Here is an 18,849-nt window from a genome sequence, read left to right as displayed (position 1 = left end):
TTGAGGGTATTTACATCCAAATCAGGTGAACGGTGTAGGAATTACAACAGTTTGCATATGTGCCTCCCACTTGTTAAGGGACCAAAAGTAATGGGACAATTGGCTTCTCAGCTGTTCCATGGCCAGGTGTGTGTTATTCCCTCATTATCCCAATTACAATGAGCAGATAAAAGGTCCAGAGTTCATTTCAAGTGTGCTATTTGCATTTGGAATTTCTTGCTGTCAACTCTGAAGATGAGATCCAAAGAGCTGTCACTATCAGTGAAGCAAGCCATCATTAGGCTGAAAAAACAAAACAAACCCATCAGAGAGATAGCAAAAACATTAGGCGTGGCCAAAACAACTGTTTGGAACATTCTTAAACAGAAGGAACGCACCGGTGAGCTCAGCAACACCAAAAGACCCGGAAGACCGCGGAAAACAACTGTGGTGGATGACCGAAGATTTCTTTACCTGGTGAAGAAAACATCCTTCATAACAGTTGGCCAGATCAAGAACACTCTCCAGGAGGTAGGTGTATGTGTGTCAAAGTTAACAATCAAGAGAAGACTTCACCAGAGTGAACATAGAGGGTTCACCACAAGATGTAAACCATTGGTGAGCTTCAAAAACAGGAAGGCCAGATTAGAGTTTGCCAAACGACATCTAAAAAAGCCTTCACAGTTCTGGAACAACATCCTATGGACAGATGAGACCAAGATCAACTTGTACCAGAGTGATGGGAAGAGAAGAGTATGGAGAAGGAAAGGAACTGCTCATGATCCTAAGCATACCACCTCATCAGTGAAGCATGGTGGTGGTAGTGTCATGGCGTGGGCATGTATGGCTGCCAATGGAACTGGTTCTCTTCTATTTATTGATGATGTGACTGCTGACAAAAGCAGCAGAATGAATTCTGAAGTGTTTCGGGCAATATTATCTGCTCATATTCAGCCAAATGCTTCAGAACTCATTGGACGCCGCTTCACAGTGCAGATGGACAATGACCCAAAGCAGACTGCAAAAGCAACCAAAGAGTTTTTTAAGGGAAAGAAATGGAATGTTATGCAATGGCCAAGTCAATCACCTGACCTGAATCCAATTGAGCATGCATTTCACTTGCTGAAGACAAAACTGAAGGGAAAATGCCCCAAGAACAAGCAGGAACTGAAGACAGTTGCAGTAGAGGCCTGGCAGAGCATCACCAGGGATGAAACCCAGCGTCTGGTGATGTCTATGCGTTCCAGACTTCAGGCTGTAATTGACTGCAAAGGATTTGCAACCAAGTATTAAAAAGTGAAAGTTTGATTTATGATTATTATTCTGTCCCATTACTTTTGGTCCCTTAACAAGTGGGAGGCACATATGCAAACTGTTATAATTCCTACACCGTTCACCTGATTTGGATGTAAATACCCTCAAATTAAAGCTGACAGTCTGAAATTAAAGCATATCTTGTTTGTTTAATTTCAAATCCATTGTGGTGGTGTATAGAGCCAAAAATTTTAGAATTGTGTCGATGTCCCAATATTTATGGACCTGTCTGTAGGTGGTGGTATAGTAATGAGGGAGGTGTGGTCCAGACTGGTAATACACACCCCTTCACACGCTTTCTGCGATGCAAAAAACACAGATTATGATGGAAGCTTGACTACAGAAAGTGATGCAAGCTGAAAGAATGTTTTAAAACTTAACCAGAAACATATTTCAGACTCTGTTGATGAGGTAAGTGAGAGAACATTGGGATTGCTGGGCCAGAAATTATATCTCAAAAGGATCCTATTTATTATGTAAAGTGAACTTCTAACAAAAAGGTGGACTTATCCTTTAAGAAAAAGGCACTGAAAGCTTTTTAGTGCATAAGCCTTATGACTTTAGAACCACTTTAATGCACCCAATGTTTTCACTTTATTTTTTTCCATAGCACCAAGACGTTAGCGCTCGCAATACGCCTGATCCTGACGCTGATCATCATTGATTTGCACAACATTCATAGCGTATCTTCAAAGATGCCATCAGAATACCAAAAATACTTGAAGTAAGGCTGTATTTTATAATTCTGCATACACACACATACATACACATATATATATATATATATATATATATATATATATATATACAGTATATATATATATATATATATATGCAGAGTTACATTTTTGGGCAAGTTGCACTCTATAATATAACTCTTTAAGGTCACATTTCTTCCTTTTTATGCACATTATTTTCTCCCTTCTTTTTTGCAGGTACTTAAAATCCATTTTACAGTATGCAGAAAATGTGTCAACATACACAAATCAAGATAAGAACAGATGGGATGAAGCAATGCACTTAACTAGTAAAATTATTATGAAAATAAGAATGTTTTTTGAAGCAAGTAATTTGAATGAAAGATGAAAAATAGATATATTGTTCTGTTATAATACATAAAACATTCATTACATATTCTAACGGTCAATAACAAGGATTACTAGTAATAGAAAACCAATTCAGAAGAGTTTCCATATAGGGGACTCTTCACTCTGTATATCTTGAAAGAGAATGTATTTGTATTTTCTTTTTACCTATTTTCTTTAACAGGTAATATTCATATTTCACACTTGCCACTTGCAGCCAGTGTGTGATGACCCACAAACCATTAGTGTTCAGAAAATAGCTATGATGAGTAAAATATATGAATAGTAGGAGAGATCAGATTACACACTGAACTGAGTTACTCAGAGCAGGGACATCTGCCTTTCTGAGGCAGGACTGTATGGCTTTCTCAGTTATATACATGTTGCCAGAAAACCTAATGTCCTAGATGCACCTTGTAATTTTTTTTCCTTTTGTTGAAATAAAAGATTTATTCACAGTGGGACACCAATCGTTGTACGGGACCTCTGTGCGAGGTCCCAACCATGTGATCACTGATTGGCCAATCAGTGATCACATGCAGAGTAGTAAGCAAGATGTCACTTCTGACATCATTGCTTACTACGTGTGAAATCTGTGAATGATCACAGAGGTCACATGGTACAAGGCTAGTCACAACAGCCTTGTACCATGTGACAAGCTGTGACCAATCACAGCTCACACAGTAGTTCTCAAGAACAGAGAGAAGGAGAAATGATTGCTTTTACAGTCTTTATGGGTGTAAAAGCAATCAGTGTAAAAAAAAAAAAAACCATCACCCCCCACAAGTAGTACAGTGACACTGTACTGCTAGGGTGACAGTATGTAAAAAAAATATATATATATATATATATATATATAAAAATTAAAAAAAAATGTTTAAAAATTATAATTTTTGGTTATAAACTAATTTGGGTTTTTTTTTTTTTTTTTACTAAAAAGATAGCTGAATACATTTTGGCCAAGGTTTATGATGAAATATTTATTTGCAAAATTTTATAAGAAAAACACTTTTTCAAAATTTTTGGACTTTTTCATTTATATAGCAAAAAAATAAAAATCCCAGTGGTAAATAAATACCACCAAAATAAAGCTATATCTGTCTCAAAAAAAATGCTAAAAAATTCATATTGGTACAGTCTTGCATGACCGCGCAATTGTCATTCAAAGTGTTATAGCGCAGAAAGCTGAAAATTGGCCTGGACAGGAAGGGGGTAAAAGTGTCCGGACTTGAAGTGGTTAACAAAAGGACACCAATGTCTTGTCAAATCCTTGTTTCTTTTATGACCCAATGACAAGATGATGAATCTCATACACTCAGATATTTTCCATGTGATTTGAGATGTTTTTGAGCTGAATGGAAACCAGTAAGATATGATTAAAATTTGGTTCCGTCTATTGTCACTACAGTAAACGGTAATGATGTAGGGTTCTGCAGGAGGAACCACACAGTGCCCAGTAGGTGCATGTTATCTGACACACCTAGAATTGTCTGATAGCAATTGCACCCAGAGCTTTGCAAGGAGGGGAAGAATTTGATGGATAATTGTTACCTTTATTGGTTTACTTGCTCTGGAACTGTCCTTCCTTCTGTTTGTTGGAAACATAATGTTTTGTCTCCCAATCTAAAATAAAGGATACGTGTAAAAAAAATATATATATATTTTATGTAGATATAAACTGCTAAATATAATCATGTGCAGAATATTTGGCATCCACAATTATGAAATGTATTTTCTCTGTGAAAAGGAGAGAACCCAGATTCTGTAGGGAACACACATAGACTTTGTCATGACATAAACGGGTCTGAAACAGACAGTTCATGCAAACTATGAGGGAGGTCCTGCTGTAATGTGTGGAGGTCAGCAGATGTAGGGGATCAACAATCCTGAAAGTGTGAGTTTACTTGTGGAAAGGTAGGTATTTCCTTAATTTTTTTTCTTTTTTGCAGGTATGTCTGTTTTTGGAAAATGTTTTTTTTTAAATTGTCCTTAGAGGTACACAAGAAGCCTTATACTTTCCTTTTATACTGCCACCTACAAGAGCATTGGACACTGGCAGACAAAATATTGGGGTCAAGTTAAGGATAACCCCTCCTACCTAGGGCTGGATCCACTAATCCATGAGCCAGTCATGGGAGAACTCTGATTCGGACACCTGATGTAAGGGAGCACTCCGATAGGGGATGGGGACACCTAATGTAAGGGGGTACTCTGATGGTCCCCATCAGAGTGCCCCCTTACATTAGGTGTCCCCATCCCCCATCGGAGGATGTAAGGGGACACACTTAAGGAGACACCTGATGTGAGGGGGACTTTGATGGGAACCTGATATAAAGGGGGATTCTGATGAGGACTCCTGATATAAGGAGGCACAGGTTCTTTTTAATCTCTCTCTAATCTAAAAGAGCCTAATACATACTAGTGTTTCCCAAGTTGTGACTGTGTGAAAGACTCAGTGACTCACACTGTCAACATTATACCCCCTGACTTTTTCTTACCCCCAGATCAGATAGGCTAGATCCGGCCCTGTCTCTACCCCCAACATGCCTCATTTTTTTTGCTAATTTCCTGGGATGATGGACATCTTTTCTCAAAATTCAATGGTGTAAACCATCGGAGGGCCAAGAGTGGCCACATATCCATCTTGTGGTACTGACAGAGAATTAATACCCTAATCAATGTATAAAATGTACAGGTGAAACTCAAAAAATTAGAATATCGTACAAAAGTTCATTTACTTCAGTAATGCAACTTAAAAGGTGAAACTAATTTATGAGACTCATTAAATGCAACGCAAGATAGTTCAAGCCGTGATTTGTCATAATTGTGATGATTATGGCTTACAGCTCATGAAAAACCCAAATCCACAATCTCAGAAAATTAGAATATTGTGAAAAGGTGCAATATTCTAGGCTCAAAGTGTCCCACTCTAATCAGCTAATTAAGCCATGACACCTGCAAGCCTGAGCCTTTAAATGGTCTCTCAGACTGGTTCAGTAGGAATCACAATCATGGGAAAGACTGCTGACCTGACAGTTGTGCAGAAAACCATCATTGACATCCTCCATAAGGAGCGAAAGCTTTAAAAGGTAATTGCAAAAGAAGTTGAATGTTCCCAAACTGCTGTATCAAAGCACATTAATAGAAAGTTATGTGGAAGGGAAAAGTGTGGAAGAAAAAAAGTGCACAAGCAGCAGGGATGACCGCAGCCTGGAGAGGATTGTCAGGAAAAGGCCATTCAAAAGTGTTGGGGACTTTCACAAGGAGTGGACTGAGGCTGGAGTCAGTGCATCAAGAGCCACCACACACAGACGGATCCTGGACATGGGCTTCAAATGTTGTATTCCTCTTGTCAAGCCGCTCCTGAACAACAAACAACGTCAGAAGCGTCTTACCTGGGCTAAAGAAAAACAGACCTGGTCTGTTGCTCAGTGGTCCAAAGTCCTCTTTTCTGATGAGAGCAACTATTGCATCTCATTTGGAAACCAAGGACCCAGAGTATGGAGGAAGAATTGAGAGGCACACACTGCAAGATGCTTGAAGTCTAGTGTGAAGTTTCCACAGTCTGTGTTGATTTGGGGAGCCATGTCATCTGCTGGTGTTGGTCCACTGTGCTTCATTAAGTCCAGGGTCAACGCAGCCGTCTACCAGGAGATTTTGGAGCACTTCATGCTTCCTTCCGCAGATGAGCTTTATGGGGATGCTGACTTAATTTTCCAGCAGGACTTGGTACCTGCCCACACTGCCAAAAGCACCAAAACTTGGTTCAGTGACTGTGGGATTACTGTGCTTGATTGGCCAGAAAACTCGCCTGAGACCTGAACCCCATAGAGAATCTATGGGGCATTGCCAAGAGAAAGATGAGAGACATGGGACTGAACAATGCAGAAGAGCTGAAGGCCGCTACTGAAGCATCCTGGTCTTCTATAACACCTCAACAGTGCCACAGGCTGATAGCTTCCATGCCACGCCGCATTGAGGCAGTAATTGCTGCAAAAGGGGCCCAAACCAAGTACTGAGTACATATGCATGCTTATACTTTTCATAGGTCCGATATTGTACAATCCTTGTTTGATTGATTGCATGTAATATTCTAATTTTCTGAGATTGTGGATTTGGGGTTTTCATGAACTGTAAGCCATAATCCTCACAATGATGACAAATCACGGCTTGAACTATCTTGCTTTGCATGGAATGAGTCTATCTCATATATTAGTGTCACCTTTTAAGTTGCATTACTGAAATAAATAAACTTTTGCACAATATTCTAATTTTTCGAGTTTCACCTGTATTTATGTGTATATATTTTTGTATTATTAGGTGGAAGTGTGCAGAGCGTTTATGTAGAACAACCGTGCAGGGGTCGGGATCTTTTTCTTAGACGGTGATATGTATTTATGGAAATCATAGTTATCGTTCTCTTAGTGGGAGATTTGTATACTGCTGTATGTGGTTGTGACAGTATTCTTATAGCCACATTTGATTTTTATCATAGATATGGCAGCTGGGCATAGCTTTTATCCCATTGGAATTCTTGATATCTTTGCTACAGAACAAGGAACACTCTAGTTCATTGTGTTTATTGGCCTCCCCCACATGTGGTCACGCTTTTTATACATTGATTAGGGTATTAATTCTCTGGCCCTCTGCAAAAGCTGTTTCTAATTTCTACCACATTTCTTACGACGATTATAGAAGGACATGGAGGGTGATTTGGCTTTCCTTCTCTGCCTTCAGTACCACGAGATGGTTATTTGACCAGCCTTGCCCTTCCGATGGTTTACACTTTTGAATTTTGGACTATGCAGTCCCATCTTGGATGTCAGTATTTTTATGACCACTCTGATCAACATTAACCATTTAATTCCCTTGTAAGTATGAAAATGGAGATTATATTAGTTATTCTGATTCTAAATATAAAATATTATTGATCTCAAATATGTTTGTTCAGAGATCCCTTTTATACTCGTGCCCCCTGAAAAAGGTCTAAAAGTGGAATGATTGAAACGCATCAGTGTAATTTTGAGAATATTGTATTGTTGCAACTTAAAGGGAATACATCCCTGGAATAGTTATCAGAGCCAGTGTGTTTTTATTAATATTTTTGTTACAATAAAGTGCATGACCAAAAAGAGATCCTTTATGGTACATGTGATATGTTTGCTGCATTAAAGTCCCATAGGGGGTCATTTTTGTTTGTATTCATGTTGGGGACAAGCAGCAAATACGCAATTTTTCCTTACGTTCATAAATGTGGGGATTGGGGTCCTCAAAATTTTTTGGGTGGGAATGTTAGGTGATTGAGTGTAACTTTTTATTTCAATCACATAGGGGATACAAAGTCCCATATGTTATGATTGTTAGGTGACAGGTTCTCTTTAATTAAGACATGCAGGGTCCGACAACCCTGTAGAGCAGTTTCTCAGCCAGGATTCCGCAGTGATCTACCCATCAATCACAGACAGCTGAAGAATAGATCGGGTCTCAGTCAACACATGCAGAGTAGCGTGGGAAGCAGCTGTAATAAGACCTCTGTTATACCGTGATCCTTACCGCCAGACCCTCCTTTCCACCTTATGTGCTTGTATGTGACATCTCCTGTGGTGGATGAGAAGAGAGGAGGGGCCGGCAGGAGGGATGACGCTGAGAGGTCTTATTACAACCGCTTCCTGCACTACTCTGCATTTGAAGGAAGCTGCTACGCCAGTGTACCCTATTGTGTACCACATGCCCTGCTGTGAACCCCATGATGTGCCCTATGCCCTGCTATGTGCCCCCATGTAATGTGCCCTATTGTGTCCCCATAATGTGCTCTGCTGCTGCCCACCTGTACACTGCTGATCTCAAGTTAAACCCAGAATTGAGCATCTATGCAAAAAAAAGTTTCACAAAAAAATATCAAAAAAAAAAATCTAAACTTACCTATTTCTTAAAATAGTTGATCACACCAATGTTCTGTGAGCTGTAGATCTGACTGTTAATTCAGGGGTTCCCTGAGATCTCAAACCTTTTGCCAGGGGTTCCTCGAAGGTAAAAAGGGCGAGAAACACTGCTGTAGAGTTAATAAAAATTTGTGGACATTTGAAAGGTTTAGTTTCTCGGAACAAGCAAGAGTGACTTCGGGATACCTTGTACCCAGCTGGTAGGCATGATCAAATCTGCCAAGTTTCAAGTAATGGTGGTTTGTCAAATCCTGCTTGAAATACGTGAAAGATAAACTTGAATTCTTTTGGTGAATTGATAAATTCTGGCCATTTGTAAGGCTAATAGACAAGCTATGGTCAAAAAAGGGCATAGAGAGTTGGGCACTGCCAAGGGTGATTGGGTATTTTATGTAATTTCAAGGGGGAAAGGGGCAAACCAACAATCCTCTTAATTACATGCTTGAGAGATGCCTTAAAGCTGTGGCGTTATTATTATTATACAGGATTTATATTGCGCCAACAGTTTGTGCAGCACTTTACAAAATGAAGGTAGACATAATAGTTACAATACAATTTTGTACAAGAGGAAACAGAGGGCCCTGCTCGTTAGAGCTTACAATGTAGGAGATGGAACAGTGTGATTTCAAATATTTTGGATGTGTAATTGTTGTTTTTACTTTTTCATGTAGCTTGGTTTTAGATACAGTAGCAGCATCCCAAGTAATTCTTTCAACTTGAAAAGGGTTGTTTTTTTCTTTCTTTAGGTAGTTTTGACTGCGCTACCTTAACTTATGTTTATTACATGACTACCTATTATAAGATATAACATACTCCCAGGAAACACAAAATTCACTGTGAAGAAATTAAAAAAAAATCAACAAATATCCTGTGTCCATATGTTCTTGTAGATGTGTTTTAGTATGTGTTGTTAACCATATAACAAGCTCTCATGAAAACAGGCAATTCAGTGTGAAGAAATTAAATAATTAACATAAAAGTTCCATGTGTCCATACATTCTTATAAATGTGTTTTGGTGTTATATGGCCTTCCAACTGTAATTTATTTTCTCTGCATTTATAATCCTTTGTATTATACTTTCACCACATGCATGTATCCCTTCACCATCATTTGTATGCTCTCACCTTATGTCAAGACCTCACAAGTAGGTTTCATCTTCTTGCCTCTTTAAATGGGGTCTTGTATATCATAGATGCAATGCCCTTCTTCAGCTCACTGATGCTTCTTAATCCATCTCCATCCTCTGGATGTTGGTAAAACACTCAAAGAGGGAAATATAGTGCTCACCAAATAAAAACAAAACATTGTTTCATAATTAAAAAACATACACTTCCATTTTTTGCGGCCTGACGCCACTGGCTCCTCCCAACGTGTTGCGTTATATGATCGCATGACTTCATCAGGGGTAAAAGGGACTGATACTTGCTAATCGCCTTTTATACACCTCAGCTCAATTTGTTGCCTTGGAAACTTGGGGAATGTACCTATCGGTCCCCATCTTACTGAAGCCCATTTCATGGTCAACTGTTAGTGGTATTATAACAAAGTGGAAGCAACTGGGAACAACAGCAACTCAGCCATGAAAAATGACAGAGCGGGGTCAGCGTATGCTGAAGTGCACAGAGGTCACAACTGTCTGCAGAGGCAATAGCTAAAGCCCTCCAAACTTCATGTGGCCTTCAGATTAGCACAACAGTGCATAGAGAGCTTCATGGAATGGGGTTCCATGGCTGAACAGCTGCATCCAAGCCTTACATCACCAAGTGCAATGCAAAGCATCAGATGCAGTGGTGTAAAGTACACCGCCACTGGACTCTAGAGCAGTAGAGACGTGTTCTCTGGAGTGAGGAATCACGCTTCTCTGTCTGACAATCCAATGGATGTGTCTGGGTTTGGTGGTTGCCAGGAGAACGGCATTGTGTAAAGTTTGGTGAAGGGGTTGGGCTTGGCCCCTTAGATTCAGTGAAGTGAACTCTTAAGGCATCAGTATAACAAGACATTTTGGACAATTTCATCCTGCCAACTTTGTGGGAACAGTTTGGGGATGACCCCTTCCTGTTCCAACATGACTGTGGACAAAGCAAAGTCCAAAATGACATGAATGAGCCAATTTGGGGTGGAGGAACTTGACTGGCCTGCATGGTCCTTATCTCAACCCAATAGAACACCTTTGGGATGAATTAGAACAGAGAATGCGAGCCAGGCCTTCTTGTCCGACATCAGTACCTGACCTCACAAACGCGCTTCTGGAAGAATGGTCAAACAATCCCATACACACACAAACATTACATTGCATTGTTTGAGAGACAATAGCCATAAATACTATTGATTGACTGGAAAGTATGTAAGTAGTTTGGTTAAGCCACATTATAAGGATAGATGAGGAAGACTTATCTTGAACTAGAGTATAAAGTGAATGCTGTGCTGATATGAGAAAATAAAATAAATCTGTGTTCTACACAATTAATAATAATCAACAGCACACAATGAAGAAACTCAATATACATAAACATATTTTAATCAAACAGTGTCAAGCAATAAAGTGCATATGTGCAGTATTCCAAATGTAATAGTTCACAACAATCAAATATCACCAGTGATATTAATAAACTGTGACTAAATGGTTAGCACTTCCGCCTGGCAGTACTAGGGTCATTGGTTTGAATCCCAAGCACGGCACCACCTGCATGGAGTTTGCATGTTCTCCCTGTGCCTGTGTGGGTCTCCTCTAGGTACTCTGGTTTCCTCCCACACTCCAAAGACATGATGATAGGTTATTTGGATCCTGTCTAAATAGTCACAGCACTGTTTTTGGAGTGCTTGAGACATACAATGTGTCACAGCTCAGACCCCCTAATTGTGAACACCCTAGGAGAAAAAGGCAGCAGGAAAAGCAACATCACATACCGTGCAAGAAAGTTAAAACACAAATTCTCTTCACATAGTCACCAAAACAGCACACCTGAGAAACCGCCTGCCTGTGAGGAATAGCAGAGAGAATTAATAAATATACGTTAGTGTGTAAAATAGTAGCAAAAAAGGACAATTAAACACCACAGTGGGAATAAGGCTATACTATCACTGTGACTACTTAGTGGAAACCAAAAATTAAATTTACTAGTAATTCCCTTTCTATGTTCCATGTTAGCACACCTGAGAAATATAACAGATAAATAACTTATCAGTGGAATGCTGAGGACCACACTTTCCATCCAAAGTCTGCCTCATGATCTAGGTTCCACTTCTGGCCTGTAGCGATAGATGAAAGTGTGAAAACTTGAACACAACAACTGTACATAACTGATCCACTGTAGCTGAGGCATCCTTAGACCAAAGGAAGAGAGATCAATCTGGTAGAATGTGGCTTTAGCTTTTCAAGTGGAAGCTTTCTGATAACTATGTATCTTACAATGAATGGCTTGGGTGAACCATCTGGCATTAGTCATCTTAGAAGCCTTATGGCCTTTATTTTTTTTCCTTGAAGATATTTTTACTTTTCTCCAAGGCTTCATGACCTCTAAATACTTGAGCAAACACCTTTTCACATCCAGTTTGTGAAAGTCTTCCTCAGTCGAAGGAATAGGGTAAAAGGAGGGAATAGTTAGCTGTTTCAGCTTCCTCCTTAAATTTTCCATTGGATTAAGGTCTGGAGACTGGCTAGGCCACTCCATGACCTTATTGAGCCACTCCTTTGTTGCTTTGGCGGTATGTTTTGGGTTATTGTCATGCTGAAAGAGCCATCCACAACCCATATTGGTGGGTGTGCCTTGCTGGGGGGGGGGGTTGCTATCAGCAGACAGGTGTGGAGGCCGGCTTTGAATGGGCAGAATGACTGCTGATAGCAAGACATACCCACCAAGCATCCGCTCCTCCCATGATATCCTCCTCTATCTCCCTCATCACCTCCTCCCACACTCGCCTCCAGGACTTCTCCAGAGCCTCTCCCATCCTCTGGAACTCCCTACCACAGCATGTCCAGTCAGCCCCCACCCTGTCTGCCTTTAGGCAATCTTTGAAAACTCACTTCTTCAGGGAAGCCTACCCGACCTCCACCTAAGAACTGTACTCGAATCACCTCCGCCAGATCATCCCCCGCAGTTATCACCTTTTGTATCACCTCCCCCTTCCTTTAGATTGTAAGCTCCACGAGCAGGGCCCTCCTATTCCTTCTGTACTGAAATGTATTGTAATTGTACTGTCTCCCTTATAATGTAAAGCGCTACACAAACTGTTGGCGCTATATAAATCCTGTATAATATAATAATATTCAGTGCTGTGGCTGAGGGAACATGGTTTCCATCCAAGATTTCACAATACATAACCCCGTCCATTGGCACCGCAATGCGGTAAAGTCGGCTTGTACCTTTATCAGAGAAACAGCCCCAAAGCATGTTTCTACCTAGGTGCTTGACTGTAGGGATGATGTAGTTAGGGTCATCGTAAGCATTTTTCTTCCTCCATAACACGGCGAGTCGAGTTAATGCCAAGGAGCTCAATTTTGGTCACATCTGACCACAGCACTTTCTCCCAATCTTTCTCTGAATCATTTAGATGTTCATTGGCAAACTTCAGAGGAGCCTGTACATGCTTCTTCTTGAGGAGGATGACCTTTCGGGCACTGCAGGATTTCAGTCCATGGCATTGTATTGTTACCAATAGTTTGCTTGGTGACTGTGGTCTCAACTGCCTTGAGATCATTTACAAGCTCCTCCCGTGTATTTCTGGGCTGATCCCTCACTTTTCTGATGATCATCCTTACCCTACAAGGCAAAATCTTGCATGGAGAGCCAGACTGAGGGCGATTGATGGTTATTTTTTATGACTTCCATTTGCGATCACTCCAAAAGTTGTCTCATTCTCATCAAGCTTCTTGCTGATGGTCTTGTAGCCCATTCCAGCCTTGTGCAGGTCTACAATCTTGTCCTTGATGTCCTTTTACAGCTCTTTGGTCTTGCCCATAGTAGTGAGGTCTGAATGGAAGAAAGATTCTGTGGATAGGTGTCTTTTATACACATAATGAGTTGTCGTTAGGAACACCTTCTTAAATTGACAGGATTAATCTGTGTACTACATAGCCAGTCTGTGGGAGCCAGAATTCTTGTTGGTTGTTAGAGTATCAAATACTTATTTTGCTCACTGAACTGCAACTCAATTTATAACATTTGTATCGTGTTTTGTCTGGATTTTTGGTTGATATTCTGTCTCTATCATTTGAAATACACCTATGATAAAACTTAGACCCTTCATTTCTTTCTAAGTGGGCACACTTACAAAATCTTCAGGGGATCAAATAATTGTTTTTGCCACTGTACCCAAAAATCATTCCAGGAAAAAGCCTTTGGCCACAAAGAAGGTCTTAAACCTGAGGCTGCCTTGATAAGTTGTTTATTTCATGTATGGTCAAGCCAGACTGAAATCACAGAAGAAAGTTTCAAAATCTGGACTTTCAGTATGCTTGGTTTTTGCTCCTTCTCCAGTCCTGCCTGAAGAAAGTTCAAAATCAAAGAATTGAGAACTCAAAAGGATAAACTTTCCATTGACAAAAAATTCTGAACAAAAAGGTTCAAAATGCGAAAAAATAAAATAAAAATAATTTGTTTTTAGAGGTCCCCACCTTCTTACCCTCTTAACCACTTCCCGACCGGCCGTTGTATATAAACGGCCGGACAGTGGCAGTGCAGGGTCGGGTGGCAGTTTATAAACGGCCTCCCCGCACCCTGCTTGTGTGCGCTCCCTGGGAGCACGCAGCACCACGATCCGGTGCCCGCTGTGTCCTCCGGACACAGTGAAACATCGATCGTCGGACGGGACCTCTGTACGAGGTCCCGATCATGTGATCACTGATTGGCCAATCAGTGATCACATGCAAAGTAGCAAGCAAGATGTCACTTGTGACATCATTGCTTACTACGTGTGAATTCACATGGTACAAGGCTATTCACAACAGCCTTGTACCATGTGACAAGCTGTGACCAATCACAGCTCACTCTGTATTTCTCAATGACTGCAAGAATGCAGACAGAGAGAAAGAGAAATGATTGCTTTTACATCCTATATGGGTGTAAAAGCAATCAGTGTAAAAAAAAATCTTCATCACCCCCCACAAGTAGTACAGTGTCACCATGGTCACACTGTACTGCTAGGGTGACAGTATGTAGAAAAAAAAATAAAAATAAAAAATAATATAAAAAATAAAAGTAAAAAAAATTATTTAAAAGTTATAATTTTTGGTTATAAACTAATTTGGATTTTTTTTTTTACTAAAAAGATAACGGAATACATTTTGGCCAAGATTTATGATGAAATATTATTTATTTGCAAAATTTAAAAAAAAAAACACTTTTTTTTCAAAATTTTTGGACTTTATCATTTACATAGCAAAAAAAATAAAAATCCCAGCAGTGAATAAATACCACCAAAATAAAGCATTATCTGTCTCAAAAAAATGGTAAAAAATTCATTTGGGTACAGTGTGGCATGACCGTGCAATTGTCATTCAAAGCATGTAGCGCTGAAAGCTGAAAATTGCCCTGGTCAGGAAGGGGGTAAAAGTGTCCGGTCTGGAAGTGGTTAAAGAGTGATTACTCTCTAGAAGAGACCTTTTTATTTTTTGAAGATGGTCCGCTCAAATGCAAGCCAGTCAAGCTGAGCTTCTCTACTGTTGGATGCAGAAAGGTAATTTCTGCCTGGTAGAGGAATCAGTTCTGCCACTGATAACAGAGCCACCAAAGAGCTATGAAGATGACTTCTGCCTGCTTCTACCAAATTTTCTTTAAGACCCTTGGGAGAATATCCAGAGAAATTCCACCTCTGGCATTCAATCCTTCTGGGAGGTCCCTCTTGTTTAAATAAATAAAAAAAAGACCTTGGAAGAAGGGCATTTCCTAAAAAAAGATTGATCTGGGGCATCCACAAGTGATCTATAATTTGTTGCAGCAACTTGCAGTTTAGACACCATGCCTACCTGATCCAAGTCCCTTCTAGGAGGAAAAGAAAATGCTGGCTTCCTCAGCAGATGTATGGCCCTTCAAGAGGAAACATGCATCTCTGCCCAGAAAAAAAAAAACTCCCACAAGTGGCTCCTTGCACCTGTGTGTTCACAAAATCTATAACTGTGGTATTGATCTAAAAAGATCTTAAAGTGCCTTTGAGAGACAATATCACTTTCAATTTTCTGAAATTGGGGGAACTAGATGCTAGTTCCCAGGACCGAGTTGCCTGCAATACCTGCTGCTCCAGCATGGTTCCCCAATCCTATCAGACTTGCATCAAGTTGCTTTACCTCCAATGAAATCTTTCCACGTTTGTTCAGGACACCCAAGAGACAAAGGATTCCTGAACATGGGGAGAAATAAAGCAGGCTGAAAAACTGACTCTGTAGAAGTCTCCTGTGTGCTTGCACCCAGGGTACTCCCACAATACAGGCTGACTTAAAGCCAGGAAGACAGTCTTCCTTGAATGAAGCATGCTATTTCTACCTAAACACCTTAATTACAGGAGTGAGGGCTGTACTTATTTTGAGGTAAGAAGGGCATTTCCAGCCCTGTATTCAAAAGAATACATATAAAAAATATGGAGGATGATGTAATAGATTAAACTTTTTCAAATTAGTAATCCAACTGTGTGGTTACACACATGGGCGACCTGGTTATGCAGGCATTCTTCAGATGTGACTGACAGGAATAGATTGAAGTTATGGAATAAGGATTCCTTTTGTCCTTACATGTGCTGCCAGTTCTGTCATTCAATTTGTAAAAGTCCAGGGGCTTGCGAAACCCCAAAAGAAGGCCTGAAACTGAAGATATACCAGTTCTTTCCCCAGATACATGGCTCTATTCTGTGATATTTCTGGGAAGCAGGATTTATCAGATACACAGTAATAGGCATCTTTTAGATCCAGGGTTGCCATGCAGAATCCTTTCTGAAGCAGATTGATTGCTGAATTTACCATTTCCTTGTTGAGCTTCTTGTATTCGAGAATTGATTTAGAAGTTTTAGGACTGATAATGGTGCTTAAAGTCTCATTTGGATTGGGGCTCAAAGATTTGTTGCAAAAAAAAAAAAAAAATTGTGTTGCTTTGAGAGGAACTGGCATGAGAACTCCTTGGAGGATAGTGAATTTCACTGCCTCCTCCATGGCAGTGTATAGGGGGTGAGAAAACTTTCTTGAAGTTACTTTGAAAACTGGATGTTGGTCATCAAATTCCAGACTCTAACCAGTCTTGATGACATGGAGTATCCTTGGATTTATAGTAATCTTCCAAATCTTTTAGAAACCAAGACAATCTACTCCCTACTGGATGCAAGTTAAGGTTTAGCATTCTTTGGGGGGGATTAAACATCAAAGGTTGTCTCAAGGTCCTACACACTAAACTATTAATCTTATTAAGGTGGCATGGAGACACGGACACAAAAAAAAAAAAAAAATACTCACATACAAAAATTACACATTTATTTCCACAAACATCTAAAAGTCAACGGTACAAGTTAAAATTCCTCACAAGACACCTGCTGGCATATAAAAGGTAGCCAAATACCAAAATTATAGAAGATAAAATTATCATGTGAACCAACCACTAGTGTTTCAGGAAGTCACAGATACTTACATCACATCTGCCACCCCACCATCCCATAGATGTTGAAGACCCCCTTCGCTTTCGTCCAGATGGTGACGGCAGAGGTAATCTGCCTTCCAATTGACCACTCCTGGAATGGGGACAGCAGATAACTGGACCTGGCTTACTTCCTTCAAGGCTGTATGGATTCAGGTGCCCCCTTGGTGGCTGATGTAGGCCACAGCTGGTCTGACTGCAACTTGATTTGGTATCCTTGCAGAAAGGGGTCCAGTGTTGCAGAGCCATCCTTATGGCATTGACCTCCAAGATGCGAGTTGGCTTCTGCCAATGACCATGTTATTTGAACTCTGAGGAACTGGATCACTCCACCTCAGCCTGAAAGACAGGCATCCATCATTATCACTTTCCAAAGATATGGAAGAAGCCACTTCCCCATTGTTAAGTATGGTCTCGAGAGCCAACTAGCTAGGGAATTCCTTGTTTGGCTGGAAAGGAGTATGGGTAGGTTGAGAGAAAGAGCTTGTTTGATGCAAACAAGTGTGTGTTAGAGGGGTTTCAAATAAAATTGCGCGATTACGAACAGCCTGGAAGGACACTATGAGGCCTAAAAGTCTTGTTGAGAAGCTCTGTGGGATTCAATAGGGAAATGGACGCCTCTCAACCAACCTCGAGTAAGATGTATGGGAAGGTATCAGCCACCACTCTGGCCATGTCTTCTGATTCGTTTTGCCCCTCCCACCCTGACTAACTCTTGAGCACAGGCTCGATAGGACTACTGATGAGATAGGGCAGATAAGGTTTTAGGTGGGCATAAAACAGCTTTAACATACATTATGCATTATAAAAGGTTGGAAATGCCAAAAACCAATGTAGAAAAACAGCTGAAATTTGATTTAGAATTGAAACCAAAAAGAGCACAACCATACACTGTGGTTGTGTCACGTCTTAAAACAGATTAGTTTTCAATATTAAATGAACACATGGAAAGTTTCTTTTCCTGCTCTGTTTAATTATATGGCAGTGTTCTATAACATGACCACAGTTTAGAATAGTAGTCTCTTTTCTAACATTCAAAATAGCCTCGTTCAGTGCATTACTTTAGAGACTATATTTTATATTTGTTATTCACATAGGGTTTTCTTCAGCTGCGTTCTCATGAGAAAAATGGAGACATTATTCATGCACAAAAGGTAAAAAACTTTCAGCCTCTACCAATACTTTAACCACTTGCCTACTGGGCACTTTTACCCCCTTCCTGCCCAGGCCAATTTTCAGCTTTCAGCGCTGTCGCACTTTGAATGGCAATTGCGCTGTCATGCAACACTGTACCCAAACAAAATTTTTATCTTTTTTTAGACAGAACTTTCTTTTGGTGGTACTTAATCACTTTTTTTATTTTTTGCTAAACTAAAAAAAAGACTGAAAATTATGAAAAAAAAGTTTTTTCATTTGTTATAAAATTTTGTAAGTAATTTTTCTCCTTCATTGATGTGCGCCAATGAGGCTGCAGTGATGGGCATTGACAGACATCACTGGTGGGCACTGATGTGGCATTGATGGGAACTGACAGGTGGCACTGATGGGGCTACATTGATCATCAGGGCACTTATGATCAGTGCCCTGATGATCATGATGTCCCCTCAAGAAGAGGACTGACGATAACCAGCATTTCCTGTTTACATGCGATCAGCTGTGATTGGACACAGCTGATCACATGACAGCCTGTGTCATCGGCTCTTCACTGTGATCGGTGATCCGCTGTGTCCCAGGGGCACAGTGCAGCAACGATCACAGGGGCACGCATGCGCAGTTAGAGTGGGAGGATGTCATATGACGTCCTCAGAGAGCGAGAGCTGCCGCCCGCCTTTCATTTCCTTATATGGTGGGCAGGAGGCGGTTAAAGTACATGTCCCATTCAAGAAAAAAAATAAAAATAAATCAGAAACTGAAAA

General features: G+C 40.3%; 1 protein-coding gene across 6 annotated transcripts in view; it reads left to right on the top strand.

Annotated features, from left to right (window-relative positions):
• ERMARD (ER membrane associated RNA degradation) overlaps positions 1-4,208 on the top strand; it is a 114,613-nt gene extending 110,405 nt beyond the window's left edge. For all 6 annotated transcript variants that reach the window (XM_089669715.1, XM_089669711.1, XM_089669714.1 and 3 more), the window contains 2 exons: positions 1,904-2,017; positions 2,229-4,208. In XM_089669715.1, the coding sequence (XP_089525841.1) occupies positions 1,904-2,017; positions 2,229-2,379 (265 nt within the window). In that variant the 3' untranslated portion in view covers positions 2,380-4,208. The remainder of the gene's footprint in view (positions 1-1,903; positions 2,018-2,228) is intronic.
• Positions 4,209-18,849: the final 14,641 nt, after the last annotated feature.

The sequence above is a fragment of the Staurois parvus genome, unplaced genomic scaffold (genome assembly GCF_062004578.1).
Source record: "Staurois parvus isolate SC_StPar_1 unplaced genomic scaffold, SC_StPar_1.0 ptg000081l, whole genome shotgun sequence".
Classification (NCBI taxonomy): Eukaryota; Metazoa; Chordata; class Amphibia; order Anura; family Ranidae; genus Staurois; species Staurois parvus.
This window is presented reverse-complemented; position numbering and strand designations above follow the sequence as displayed.